This window comes from Pelodiscus sinensis, chromosome 3 (genome assembly GCF_049634645.1).
Source record: "Pelodiscus sinensis isolate JC-2024 chromosome 3, ASM4963464v1, whole genome shotgun sequence".
Lineage (NCBI taxonomy): Eukaryota > Metazoa > Chordata > Testudines > Trionychidae > Pelodiscus > Pelodiscus sinensis.
Genome location: NC_134713.1, coordinates 124,315,346 through 124,329,651, shown reverse-complemented (window position 1 = coordinate 124,329,651; position 14,306 = coordinate 124,315,346). Strand labels below are relative to the sequence as shown.

Here is a 14,306-nt window from a genome sequence, read left to right as displayed (position 1 = left end):
CTCCTCCCCTGTACAAAAGATTTTAATTGTTAGACCCACCTGACCACCGTCAGGGATTGTTTCTAATGTTGGAATTTGCAATATGAAAGACTGGTCACACCCCATTCCAGACTTAAACTTGTTCCATCACCTTGTTTTAGCCTCATTTTCCATACGGAGGGGATTAGCAATGAAAAGGATATTTAGACTTGTAATAACGTTGATTATTCTTTTCCCTGCATTTGTAATCAAGAAGTCCACTAAAATCTTTTTTAGATCTCTGAGGACTCTTCCATGATTCTAATGGCTCCTTGTATTACTAACTTCCTGGATGTTTACAAGCTGCTCATGTAGCTTTGGCCTATCATTGGACCCCCTCAATAAGCCAGGAAGAGTTATATATGAGCTATAGTACAGCCCTCTGTCTCCATGGATCCCTTGCAGTGCATGCACACTGCAAAAACCCTAACAAACTAAACAAAGTCCATGGTCGCAAAATTCAGAGCATGAGCTGATGCTGCTATTTTTTGCCCCATACCAATGGCCTGAGTTAGCTGAGTCTGACTTTAATAGTCACTGCAATGGGGTAGTTTTGTGTCTCCCCCCGCCCTTCCCCAGTGAGGCTATAACCTTAGGCTATGTCTACACTGCAAGTTTTTGTGACAGAAAATATGCTAATGAGTTCCTCATTAGCATAAGTCACAACATCATTAGCCTATTTTCTGCCATTTCTTTTTGCGCAAGGGGTTTTTCCATAAGCTCTCTGGGACAGTAATAAGGATCTTGCACAAATCAGGGGTGTTGTGCAAAATGGAAGCGGCTACACAGCTTCTTTTTGCGCAAAAATACCCTTGGCTACGTCTAGATTGGCATGATTTTCCACAAATGCTTTAACAGAAAAGTTTTTCTGTTAAAAGCATTTGCGGAAAAGAGCGTCTAGATTGGCACGGACGCTTTTCCGCAAAAGCACTTTTTGTGGCAAAGCGTCCATGCCAATCTAGACGCGGTTTTGCGCAAGAAAGCCCCGATCACCATTTTCACCATCGGGGCTTTTTTGCGCAAAACAATTTTTAGCTGTCTACACTGGCCCTCTTGCGCAAAAACATTTCCGGAAAAGGGCTTTTGCCTGAACGGGAACGTCAAAGCATTTGCGCAAGAAGCACTGATTTCAGACATTAGAACGTCAGTGCTTTTGCGCAAAATCAAGTGGCCAGTGTAGACAGCTGGCAAGTTTTTGCGCAAAAGCAGCTGCTTTTGTGGAAAAACTTGACAGTCTAGATGCAGCCCTTGAGTAAAAAGAAATTGCAAAAAATTTGCTAATCCCTCATTAGCATCTTTTCTGCCACAAAAACTTGCAGTGTAGATGCAGCCTTTGTGAGACGGGCAGAGCTATCTACCAGCTGCATAGTGCGAGTTTGTCTGACTTCATCCCTTTAATGAGGCAGACAGTACTAGAGAAGTGATTCATAGCACAGTTGTGGTGTTTAAGTCCTAGGGTGAACACGATAGCCTTCCACAAATCCTTCAGCCTAAGATTAGAGTCCACATTCCCCTCCCCTGCACCCCAGTCCTCTGCCCCCAGCCTGATAAAAGTGAGTGAGGATTGGGGTGGGAAGTAGGATGGAGTGAGCAGGGGCAGGGTCTTGGAGAAGGGGCGGGACGGAGGTGGGGCAAGGGTGTTTGGGTTTGAAGTGGATCCTGGATTGCATTTAAATTTAAAAAGTTACCTCATGCTTAAAAAGACTGGAGACCACTGGCCTAGCAGACATGGTATGGCTGCCCTGCCCTATGAGCAGGGTCTGGTTAATTTGCAAGTTGTGGCACAGGGAGTTTTTGGCTCCCTTTTCTGCCAACATCTTTGATCCTCTGATTGCATGTGATGTGCTCAGCCATAGAGGCCTCCCCAAATGTGTTAACACTGGAATCTAATATGCTCATTCTTTTTATGTATGAAAATCATAAAATCAGACCCTTTCGCTCTGGAGCCTTCTGGGGATGAGTATACTTAATATATTCAGCGATCTTTGTGCACAGGATAGACTGTTGTATTGAATCCTAAAAAAAGGTAACAGATTCAACTGATAACAGAGAAGAGTAAATCTTAGTTTACAATAGTAAAGCATCACAGGGTGTTTTTGAGTCCCTGGCTGCGTCTAGACTAGTATGATTTTGCGCAAATACTTTTAACAGAAAAGTTTTTCTGTTAAAAGTATTTGCGCAAGAGAGCATCTATACTGGCATGGCAAAAGCATGCCATGCCAGTGTAGACGCTCTCCTGTGCAAGAAAGCTCCGATGGCCATTTTAGCCATCAGGCTTTCTTGCGCAACTAATTAACATGGCTGTCTACACTGGCCCTCTTGCACAAGAATACTTGCGCAAGAGGGCTTATCCCTAAGCGGGAGCGTCGGAGTATTTGCACAAGAACCACTGATTTTGTACACTACAAAGTCAGTGTTCTTGCGCAAATACTCGCAGCCAGTGTAGACAGGCGGCAAGATTTTGTGCAAAAGTGTCCGCAAAATCAACCCACTGAGTTCTATTTCAATATAAATGAAAGACGACGAACTGGAACAAACAACTTACTTTTTTAAAACTTTACACAGAAAGGAAATGCTTTACTGCGTTTGCCCTTCTTAGAGCTCATCTATTATGAAATGTTGTTTTACCCAACCAGAGTGTCAATACAATGTCAAAAGGAAGAGACACCCTTAGGTTACGCAGCTGTACAAAGTGAGCTTTCTTTTGAAAAATGTGAATAAAAAGAATCATGGGAAAGTTATGCAAATCGCTTCTATGGCAGGCATGGACACCAAGTTGAAAAGCTTTTTGGCAGCTTTTGATTCTATTATAGCGTCCTCAACATTTCCTCTTTTACTGTATATTATTTACATTGATTTGTGAGGTTTCATTCTTTATACTTTACCATGTGATTTCCCCCTCACCCCCTTTCGAAGCAGCTTTATTAAGCTTGACAATCAATGTATGACTTATATAAATAACAATAATATGCACTTCTATGTACTTTTCTCATTTAACAAGCACAAATGAATTAAGCCCCACTCCATCAATGTGAAGCAGGGAAATATGCTCTTGTGTATTAAGTGGTCCCAGACTGTCAGGGGCGGTTGTTGGGGGACAGCAAGCAGGCCAACTCCCCAGCGCTCCATGCCACAGGTGACCTGTGTGGTGGGGTTTGTGCTTCAGTTTCAGAAGCACCACAGAAATCTGATGTGTGAGGAAGGAACGGAGGCAGGGTGGGAGCCCATTCCTTAGCTTCTGCTCTGGGCCCCAGTGACTAATGCTGGTGTTGCAGCTTGAATATCAAGATGCAATTTAATTATAAAGTTCTGCTGAAATCACAACTGGTAAAAGCATATCTTGTGCAGTTTATGAACACCAAGAAACTCCTGAGATTTAATTACCTTTGATATGCAGCCTGGGACTACATGCTGTTATTTGTAATATGCTAAATGATTACAAAAGGCTTTTTGGGAAGAAAAAAAATAGAAGCACAAATTATACGCTTCACTACCACTGAATATGAGGCAGGAATACCACTGAGGCAGGAAGAAGAAGAAAGAGAAAGAAAAAATATTGAGAAAAGTGGCTGTATGATAGAAGAGCAAGAGAGATGACTGAATGGTTTATGCCTGAAATAAATTCTAGTCGTCTCAGGCCACGTCTTAACTTCTTGGAAGATCGACGCTGAGGCAGTTGATCTTCTGGAATTTGATTTAGTGGGTCTAGTAACAAACAGAACTGTGCACAAGGGTCAAGCTCATTTCGAGTCTCTGAGAGGATCCAGGGGTACTATTACGTTGCTGGAAAACAAGGGTTTAACCCAATTAAGCTGCTTCTCCCCGGCACAAGGTGCTCAAGGTCAGAAAGCGGCAGCCTGGATGCTACAAGCCAGAGACCCCAGGAAGGAAGATAGGAGACTCTTTAAGAATAGAGCTGTGAGTTGAGGTGGTTTAGATTGGGATTTTCTGGTGTACAGGTCTGATGATGTGCTATCATCTTGCTGTGGTTAGTGCGTTCTGAACATGGGGGGGAAATACGTACAGAAAGATGTTTGTGAGTTGTTTGGTTTTTCCAGTTGTACCTAGGGATGTGAATGACTCGTTGACTAGCCGATAAGCAAATGCTTATCAGATAGTCGACACACTAGTTCACTTGTAACCCCCTCCCCACGGCCACTTGTTGGCTCTATGAGAAAGAGACAGCAAGGGGAGGGAGTAGGGGGTGGTTCAAAGCAGCAGCAGCATGTGGAGCCCGAGGCCAGACCCTCTGAAATACTGCATGCAGCCCAGAGCCAGCTGGGGAGTCCCCCACTGAACCTGTGCTCCCCACAGCACTTTTGCCTTTGAAGTGCAGCAACAGCCTTCAAAGGCAGAGGTACCCTTATTGACTAATTGAATAGTCGATGCAAATTGCATCAACTATTTGATTAGCCAATTAATCTAAACTTAACATCCCTTGTTGTACCTGGTGAACTACTTTGGCTGTTTAGCGTGGCCCTAAGTACTACAGTTGTCTGAGATTAGTGCATAATGTTACGTTTTATTCTATATGTATTGTGATTCCCCCCTCATTCTACAAGTTATATACTGAAGGGGCAGCAAGTTAGGCATATCTTTACTTTCAGTTACCTGACTCCTTTCTGTTTCACTGGTTTCATGAGGCTGGCATGAGGCAAGAAGTTCTCCAAGCCCTTCTCCAGCTTTTGTATATCACCCTTTTCCTCCTTTTCCCTTGTAAGAGGAAGGCAACCCATCCTACGGTGAAGGGAGCACTGCGAGTGCTTGCTTTGGTGTCTGTCAGAACCTAGTCTTGAATTAGCTAAGATTAAAAGTGGTTTTCCCTTCCTCATCCCTCCCAAAAAATGTCTGAGGGCTGGTCCCGGCCATCCTGAGCATCACAGGCCCAAGCTGAAAACGAGACTCTATTTAATCTGTAATTTTTTTCCCACACCGTATGTTGGCAAATCAAATAGAAAGCATTCCATTTAAGTATAAGGAGGTGGAATGATGAGACATAATGAAGATGCTGCAAAACCCAATGTTACATGCATGACACACAGCCTGCTGGACCATGCAATTCTGTAATGGAAAATGAAGGTGGTGCTGGGAGTTGTGGGTGTGATAGGGCTGAACACCACACTACTGCCTTGAGAGTTCCCACAGGGACACAACATTAATTTCTTAAAAGGTTCATCTAGGTGGTGACTCCTGACTAAGATCTGGTAAAGAACTAAATGCTTATATCAGCACATATTTGGAGCAGACATTCAGCTTGATTCTGGTCTAGCATCACTTTTACACTGGTGTAACTCCATTGACTCAGCAGAGTCACCTCAGTTTACTCTGAGATACAGGAGATCAGACTCAAGCCCCATCTCAGCACTAAATACATGAAAAAGAAAAGTTGTTGGAGCCTACGTGTCTATCATAGGCATTTAAACAAGCAATTACAACTTCAGAACCATTACTTAATATTTGGGTTTTTAGCAGGGAGGGAAAGGAGATTTTGTGCATTTAACATAAAATAGCTTGTCCCTGTTTTCTTTCAACAAAAGCATTTTCTCTAGGAGGAACTATCACATGCACTCAAATTGTCTATCAAACCATAACTGCTAATTAAGAACAAAAATGACTGTGAAATTGCAATATAGAAGCCATTTAATTTTACTGGAAATTCTAGGCCTTTACTGTCAATGAAGTAACACTTCTCATCAACCCTGCAGACACCAGCAATGAGTCACATCTCCTTCTTTGGTTTTTCCAATTAATGATGCAGACTGTTTTCATACACTTGCCACTGACGAACTACAGTTGACTGTGTTGTGGTTGTGTTTGGTTATGTTACATATAATTTAGCTAACATGTCTGACAGTGCTACAGATGAGGTTTATTTTTATTCTGTCTGTTTGATACTTTTTTGTACAAAGATACTGTTTACTATTTGCAGTGGGAAACTTCAATATTATACGAGAAGCCCAAGAGGCTCTATGCAAATATTCAAAGAAGAAATATCGCCGCTGCCTTTGTTCATGTCACACTGGCAATTACTAGTAACAGCATGGATGAATCAAGTGTTATGTGCCATCTAAATGTATAATGAAAAACAATGACACCTGGGAATTATTTCCTCTAATATAGATTTAATTATTAATCAAAGCCATGATGTATACTAAATATTGGCAGAATTTCTTGACAGCTGCAGGAATTTAGCTCACTGTGGGACATTTTCATTAAAAAGCTGAGATCAGTTCTGCCCTCATTTACATCCAAACCCCCTTGCAGAAAATTTTGGAAATATGTACTTTCCCCCTCCTCACAATATTCACAGCTTCCTTTTTTAAAATCTAAATATAAAAAGAGAGAAAAAAAGTTTTGCTGGGAAGTTTGTACTTCACTCATTAAATTCTAGGTCATATTTTAAAAATAAATTACAGCTACCCCTTACATAACAGTTTTATACTTAAAACATATTTTAATAAAGACCATGTAAGTGTTTTCATTGACAACAAATAAACAGACTGCTGTGAAAATACTACATAATTAATTCTCAGATCAATCCTTAATCTCTGTTAACAATAGGAACTAGTGCCAATTGTGGTGCTGATTTTTGTAACATTGGAATATGAGGAATGAGACCACAATTATTTCACAGCCCATTGAACAGTGAAGTTTTTTTTTCATCTCTTTTAAATAAAACATAGTGATCTTAATGGACAACTTGATAATTTTTGCTTACATCAACCATTAGTGGATTTGAATCTTTAATTTTTAATTTAGAATTAAAGGCTCTCTCTATTCTGCTAGCAAGCACTTGAGGTAATCAACAAACTTTAAATAAGTTTTCAGATTGGTTTTTGATGTACTTCGTATAAGTCATAACATGGTTATACATGTTTTCCAATTCTTCATTATAGAAGTAAACTCCACTCATGTAATCATTGATGTCAAAGAGCCAAGTCTTGATTCTAGCCCATAACTTCCAAATATCCAGATTTATGGTGTAATCTTCGGTACCTGAACTTAGAAACCAAATTTTCACCTTACACAGTACATTTAACAAACACCACTGTTTTTCTTCACTATTTTTAATTACACAGAAGTTTCATAGGTCGTGTATCTTTACACTAACTGCAAAGTACACGATCATGATAAGATCAATCTTGTGAATAGTGAAAATTGCTTCAAATTAGGTTAAAAATATTGTCTATTAACAGGGCTCAACAAACTGTGGCGACAACTACTTGCCAGCCCCGCACTGCGCATGCGTGCACTGCCAGTGAATGGGGTGCACGGAGCGACTGGCTGAAATCTACTCGCCATGGGTGAGTAAAAACAGCGGTTTGTCCAGCCCTGTCTATTAAAACGTGGCTAAGGTGAGAGAGAAAATGTGGGGCACTCAAAGCTAAAGTAAGTGAAAATGTGATTGTTCTTTTCAAACAAATGTCTGAAACCTCACAACAGATCTATAAAGTAGGTAGCAATTGTCAGACCCATTTCACAGCTGGGTAAATTTAAATATAGCTATCAAGTGACTTCAAAAAGAGAATATAGCAAGTCTGTGGCAAAGCTGGGAACAGAAGACTTCTCTCTCTCCCAGTGCTTCTCTATTAGAGACACTGAGCAGACTTAAGAATGATATAGAAGGTGTAAAGTTAGAACAACCTGCCACTTATAGGGGAGTTAAATGGATGCATGTATATAGCACTGCAAAGAGATCTCTCACTGGATTAAGGTTTATCGATCATACTACACAAATGCCTCGAAGACACATTACAAATTAGTCTGTGTTAACCACAGGTTAATTATTCTGCAAAAATAAGACATTTAGAGCGCTGAAGGAATCTAAGTAATGACAGATTACTACAAAATAGAATGATGTATCCAGTGTAATTTGGCTTTTTCTCAGAGGAATTTTAAACTGTAAAAATATGATGCACTGTTAAAGAATATCAGATTTATCCTATCGTTTAAGTATTGGCAAGGTTCGTAATGGCCCTCTGGGTCTATAAACCAATGCTGCATCTCAAACACAGTATCTTATCCTCTTTCCTACCATCAGTTGTTGTCCCTTAAGATTTTGTCCTTAGCATCTAACGTACTCTTTCCTATGAGACACTGTCTGCTCTTATGGTTTAAATGATAGCGTTAATGAGGAAGATTCTCACATCTACCTTTCTTATAACTGCATGCCTTCCATTCAGCCCCTCATCCAAATTTAGTCTCTCCAAAAGGAAACTTTTTATCTTTCCTTTCCATCTACTCTCCTCTGTCTCTTCTCTATTTCAATTGAAAACACGATTAATAATTTCTGCATGACAAACTGGGAAATAACATGTATTATTTGTATGATTATGTGCCTGACTCTGTTTATTATGGGTTACTTGCAATGGAGCTGGATCAAAAAGCATTCTTAAAAGAACCAAGCACACACCAAACAGAAAAAAATAGTAGTCAGATTTAGAGCCATGAAGAGGTGATGTCCAGGTCTGAACCCTAGTGACATAATCGTCTGGCCAAGGCTGATGAGCAAAGGGAACACTCAGCTATTACAGGAGCGTGGGCCTAGAAACAGGTGACCTGGGTGAGGCTGCCCTGGAAGAATCAATGAAAGTTACACAGAAACAAAGATACACAGAAAGATACACAGAAACAAAGACAGCCAGCTGCAAGCAGAACAATCTGTCTTTCCCAGCCAGAGATGGGGATTAGCTGAGGAACCTACAAAAGCTAGTGAGGAATGATTAAGGTGTAGGTAAGAGCAATGCATCCAGCATCTTTATTGTTTTTACCCTTTGCTCTATGTGCTTGTACCTCTGGGGAAACGAATAACATTTTGTTTTGAGATGTTTTAATCAACTCCCTGGTCACAGGTTCTCAGTGAAAGGGCTTAAAGATGCCAAACACAGTTCAGCCTGTGTCATTAACCTGTCTGAGAACCAGTGAGACTGCAAACCAATGACCCAGTCCCTGCATGGTTCTGCATAGTGAAGGCAGGCCTGTCTCCTAAAGGGTGCACTTGAGAGGGACCAAAAGAGGTCCAAGGCACAGTTCACCCTCCTACTACGATGCCTTGTATCCCAGGCTACGTATAGACTGCAGGTTTCTTGCACAAGAAGCTTTTTTCGGAAGAGAGCTTCTGAAAAAAGTTCTTGCACAAGAGAGCGTTTAAACTGCAAAAGCTCATCGAAAAAAGCTATCTGCTTTTTCGAAAGATAGCGTCCAGACTGCCTGGATGCTATCTCACATGTAAGCATTGATTGCTATTGACAGAATGGCCACCAGGGCATCTGTGCTTTTTCCTCTTTCCTCTTCTTCCGAAAAAACTCCCTCTTCCCCATCCACATACGCCTTTTTGCAAAAGAGCTCTTTCGGAAAAAGACTTCTTACTCGTAGAAAGAGGATTATCAATTGAGAAAAAAGCCCTCTGTTCTTTTGATTTACTGTCAAAAGAACATGCTTGCAATGTGGACCTAACTCAAGTTTTGTCGGAAAAATGGCCATTTTTCTGACAAAACTCTGTAATTTAGACATAGCCCCAGATTTACAACCCCACCATTCTCTTTACACTTCTCCCTATGTAGCCTGTGTTTAAGGGCTATCCCTTTTGTCTCTGTAACACAGCCTTACTCTCTCTTTTCCTCCCCATTCTCTGAAAACCATTGTCCAGTTCTTGTCCATCATTATCTTGTCTGTTTTAAACTTCTTTTCTAGACCCTCCTACCTCTTCCATCTTTTCTCCCCAATCAAATTCACCTAGTGCTGCCAAAATCCTTCTCTCCAGTCACTCCAATAAAATTGCTGTCCTTTGAGAAAGTAGGACTGAATCTGTATTCAAGTTTCATTTCCTAATCTTCAAAATGTTACATAATCTTGGTCCCAACTGTATATTAGTTCTCATTTCCTCTCATTTTGTATGGTATTCCTGACTCTCCTTCCCTGCTGTTCCCTTATTATTGTTCTTGCATTCATAGCTATTCATTTCTATTATCTTGCTCCTGTGCCAAGAACAATCTCAGACTCCCTGACCTCCAGCAAGTACTTTTACTGCTGCTTGCGCTAGGAAAGCTTGCTATCTTTACCTTCACCCAAAATCTGCCTCCCATTTTCTCTTACTTGAACTAGTGTTCCATGGCTCATTTATTCATTACAAAGAATAAACACTAACCCAAGACCCCAGTCAAACTAATCTGTTCTTTTGCTTTGTACATTTACACTTTCTGAAGGCTAATTTCCTTTCTCAGTACAATCACTATCTTTTGTGAATGTAATTGATTTCTACAAATACAATAAGAGGATCAGATAACACAGGTGAAAAAACAGTTTGTGCTTTAAAGTTGGAAAATTTCTAAATATGTAGGTGCAGCAGATGGTTCTATAAAAGTTAAGTAACCTTTACTCTGATGCTGGATCGTGTAAGCAGCCTTTCAGTTTTCTGTATTTTATCCAAGGGCTTTCAGCTGAAAGAGAATCAAATACACAACTTTCTTATGCCTAGTTACCTTGTACTGCACTGTATGCAGATAAATTATGTGGTAAATACCACATGATGCAACTACTGAATATTTCAAAAGGAACAATAGCCAGATTAGATATCTATAATCAAATTTGACTACACAAATTCATATTGAATTTGACTAAGTGGTGTTTGAAAGTGCAGATTTGTGGTGGCTGTTACATGCGTATAACTTAGTGCACTATATACTTAGAGTGATGTCTACATTACAGATAAGCAGATGATTATTTCAATGTTTAGCCAAAGATTACATTTATAGGGTTTAACCCACTCCTATTTATGTCAACTTTAAGTTTTGTCTCTGACTTAATCAGGAATTGGATCAGACTGTCAATGAGCACGATGGGAATGTTTTACTAGATCAAAAATATCCACATTAGCAAGATTTACTGATTTTTACTTTGCTTAACACATATAGACCATGCTAAAATAAATTAGTGCTTTACATGAAGCTGGGAGATAAACAGTTAATCTATGTAGCAAAAGGATATGAACAAAACCTTCATCTAAGCTGCAGACTGCTGTTTGGAGTTGATCTTCTAATTGCACCAATTTCTCACTTATTGCTTCACATTTTTCTCCCAGTTCTGCAGAAAATAAGTGGAAGTCCTAGGAGTTAAAGAAAAGAAAATGTGATTGCTGTTTAATCCATTAGTACAGATCAAATTTGTAGCAAATTCAGGACAAAATAAGTATTTTAGAACAGTAAGACTGGATGACTCAGGGACTTGTTAATAGGACAATTCCTTGCATTGCTAGGTCACTTGTTCAAACCAGGGTCCTGTTATCATATGATGATTTGCTGACTTATATGAAATGAAATGAGCTAGTGTTCTCAATCCATCCCCAAGCAGAAAGATAAGTCATGATGATAATTACACTCAAAGGGAATTAAATGGACACAGACTGAATTGCCCCCACTCCTCACAGTAGTTCCAGCCCTTCAGTGAAGGGAAATCTTGCGCTGCCCATGCTGTGAATGTTTTATTCTTAAATAGACTATCGACTGTCCAATAAGTTCTTGGACTGCATTGGAGACAACTTTTTATTTCAGAAGGTGGAAAAAGCTACTGGGGGGGAAGCTGTTCTAGATTTGATAGGGAGGAACTGGTTGAGAATTTGAAAGTGGAAGGCAGCTTGGGTGAAAGTGATCACGAAATCATAGAGTTCACAATTCTAAGAAACAGTAGAAGGGAGAACAGCAAAATAGAGACAATGAATTTCGGGAAGGCAGATTTTGGTAAGCTCAGAGAGCTGATAGGTAAGGTCCCATGGGAATCAAGACTGAGGGGGAAAACAACTGAGGAGAGTTGGCAGTTTTTCAAAGGGACATTGTTAAGGGCCCAAAAGCAAGCTATTCCGCTGCGTCGGAAAGATAGAAAATATGGCAAAAGACCGCCTTGGCTTAACCACGAGATCTTGCATGATCTAAAAATAAAAAAGGAGTCATATAAAAATGGAAAGTGGGACAAATTACAAAGAATGAAAAAAGGCAAACATCACAGGAATGCAGGGGCAAGATTAGAAAGGCAAAGGCACAAAATGAGCTCAGTTTAGACTAAGAGAATTCTGCTATTGCACTGGTCACCAACCAGTAGATCAGGATCTACTAGTAGATCCTGGGGCCTCTGACAGGTGATCCTGAATACTTTGGCCAGGAGGTTATCAAGTGCCAGCACAGCCCTTCCCCCCACTGCCTTGCTGCTCCTGCCCTCTGCTGTGGAGCTGTCTCCTGTGAGCCTCCTGTTTGTTGTGCAGGGTGAAGGAGACTGAGGAGGGGATGCTGAGATGTTAGTGTCCACCTCCCTCCACTCCTGTACCCCAACTCTACAGAGAGAGTAGGGTGAGGCCTCAGAAGAGATGTGGCAGGGACAGGGCCTCAGAGAAAGACAGTGAAGAAGGCGGGGCAAGGATATTCGGGTTTGAGGTAGACCTTGGATTGACTTAAATTCAAAAAGTGATCTTGTGCTTGAAAAAGGTTGTAGACTACTGGGCTATTGGAATATAAGAAAATAGAAGTTTAAAATATAGCTGTTTCCCACTATTTTTCATCTCAATCACAGCAATTGAAAAATATGCGGTGCTGTGTCTGCTTACTGGATGGATCAAATTTTGCAATTAACCAGGTTTAGAATATTCACTGTACACATTTTCATTTGGATATTTTACACAATATATTTCCTTACAGTATCATTCCTCATTAGGTGACCAATGGGTAAATGATCGTTTCGGGAGAAAAAAGTTCTAAAATTAATTGGAACAGTGAACACAAGGCAGTTTTGCTATTTTGATCTGTACCTGCATCAACACTGGTTGACATGGCCAGACTCAGGGGAAAGTTAATTATATGTACATGGGTTATAAAATACCATATCTGAGTTTCCATGACCACAAGATTGAGACAACCATGGTTATTCTTCTCTTGGTGTAACCCCTAAGAAATTTATCCAAACAGGTGATGTTAATTTTACACATACAGTTAGTGTCTTAGGTCTTAAATGAGCCTCAGAATGTACAATGCCTGCTGCTGGGGTGCTTCTTTAAATCAGGGCATAAATAATTGCAAAAGATTCTGGGGCCTAGTCAGGAACCCAAGCATTCACTAATCACAAGTAAAACCAGAAATTTCTCTTCTGCAGAAAAATGCAGGAGTAGGGGGAAGAGCTATAGCTGGGTGGGTGAGTGTAAGGGGGCAACTGAGAAAAACTAAGGTGACCAAATAGCTTCACTGCCTAGGTCACCAACGTGGGACAGAACTTCTCTCATGAAGCATGTGTGCTATTCTTTGGTGGAGTGTGCCGTCCAATGTGAAGTATTTTGAGTCCCAGCTATATTGTTTCTGTGGATCTTGAGTGTACGCATACTTGTCCATACTGAACTCTAGTGAATTTACACCAGTGATGAATTTGGTCAATTGTTTTTAAATTCAGAGGCAGGTGGGGAGAAGGTGGCATCTCTGTATATTGACTGTAAATGTCCTTATTTCAGAATTGGCTAAAGAAAATGAGTCATTCATTGAGCTGGTAAATTGTTATTCAGTACACCAGTAAGCTCTTGAACATTTTTTAGGGAGAGGGATAACCTGAGTAATTTACACAACTGGAAGGCTATTAGAGAATTGTTTTGTGAAAGGCATACAAGAAAAGATTGCAGTATTCTAAGCAAAACTTTGGTATCTCTCCTGCTCGAAAGAGAAGAGCCAGTAAATTATTTATACTCTCTGCTCTGAAAGTGTATCTAAAATTGATTACCTAGTGAAAGTTCCATCTTTGAATGCCATTTTTTCTAAAGTTCACTAGTCAAAAGACAATTAGATCTCCATCTAGCCATCATTTCAAGTGTGTATGGGGGGGAGGGGAGGAGAGACAGGGTTTTTGTGCGGTGACAGTTTGCTTGGTACTATAAAATACAAGCACTTGATTTAGCAAGAAAAGCTTTTAACTAGGATTTGAAAACTCAAGTGTAGGCTAGTTTTGATGGATAAAACATATGAATGAAGTTTTCCAAATCAAGCTATCACTGGGGACTGTGTACTCAAGTAAAATAAATTACCACAGAACATGAAGTGCTGACCCAAAGTGACTTGTAAACAAAAAGGAGACTCTAGTTCCTTATTATCAATATATTGAGTACTTTGGCTGGATAAGACTATAATGCATTGCTTTAATTAAGGTTTATTAGTATATTAAATTATAGACCAGATTCTCACTACCAAAAATTGAGATTTACAAAACTGGTTTGAAAAAAAATCATCATTGGAGGCAAGTTAAAAACACTGTATAGATTAAGTGGT

The 14,306-nt window shown here is 40.1% G+C and overlaps 1 protein-coding gene and 1 long non-coding RNA gene across 6 annotated transcripts in view; one reads left to right on the top strand and one right to left on the bottom strand.

The window, feature by feature from the left end:
• The window catches only part of DISC1 (DISC1 scaffold protein), a 275,931-nt gene that overhangs the window by 6,289 nt on the left and 255,336 nt on the right, over positions 1-14,306 (bottom strand). For 3 of the 4 annotated variants that reach the window (XM_075924740.1, XM_075924743.1, XM_075924742.1), the window contains one exon: positions 11,006-11,122. In XM_075924740.1, coding sequence (XP_075780855.1) covers positions 11,006-11,122 — 117 coding nt within the window. Of the gene's footprint in view, positions 1-8,193; positions 10,458-11,005; positions 11,123-14,306 lie in introns of those variants that run through there. The other variant, XM_075924741.1, reaches the window with a different exon arrangement.
• LOC142827967 (uncharacterized) overlaps positions 1-14,306 on the top strand; it is a 191,437-nt gene that overhangs the window by 116,207 nt on the left and 60,924 nt on the right. Inside the window, exon 3 of one of the 2 annotated variants that reach the window (XR_012902801.1) lies at positions 7,215-7,322. This is a non-coding gene — a long non-coding RNA (uncharacterized LOC142827967). Of the gene's footprint in view, positions 1-7,214; positions 8,197-14,306 lie in introns of those variants that run through there. The other variant, XR_012902800.1, reaches the window with a different exon arrangement.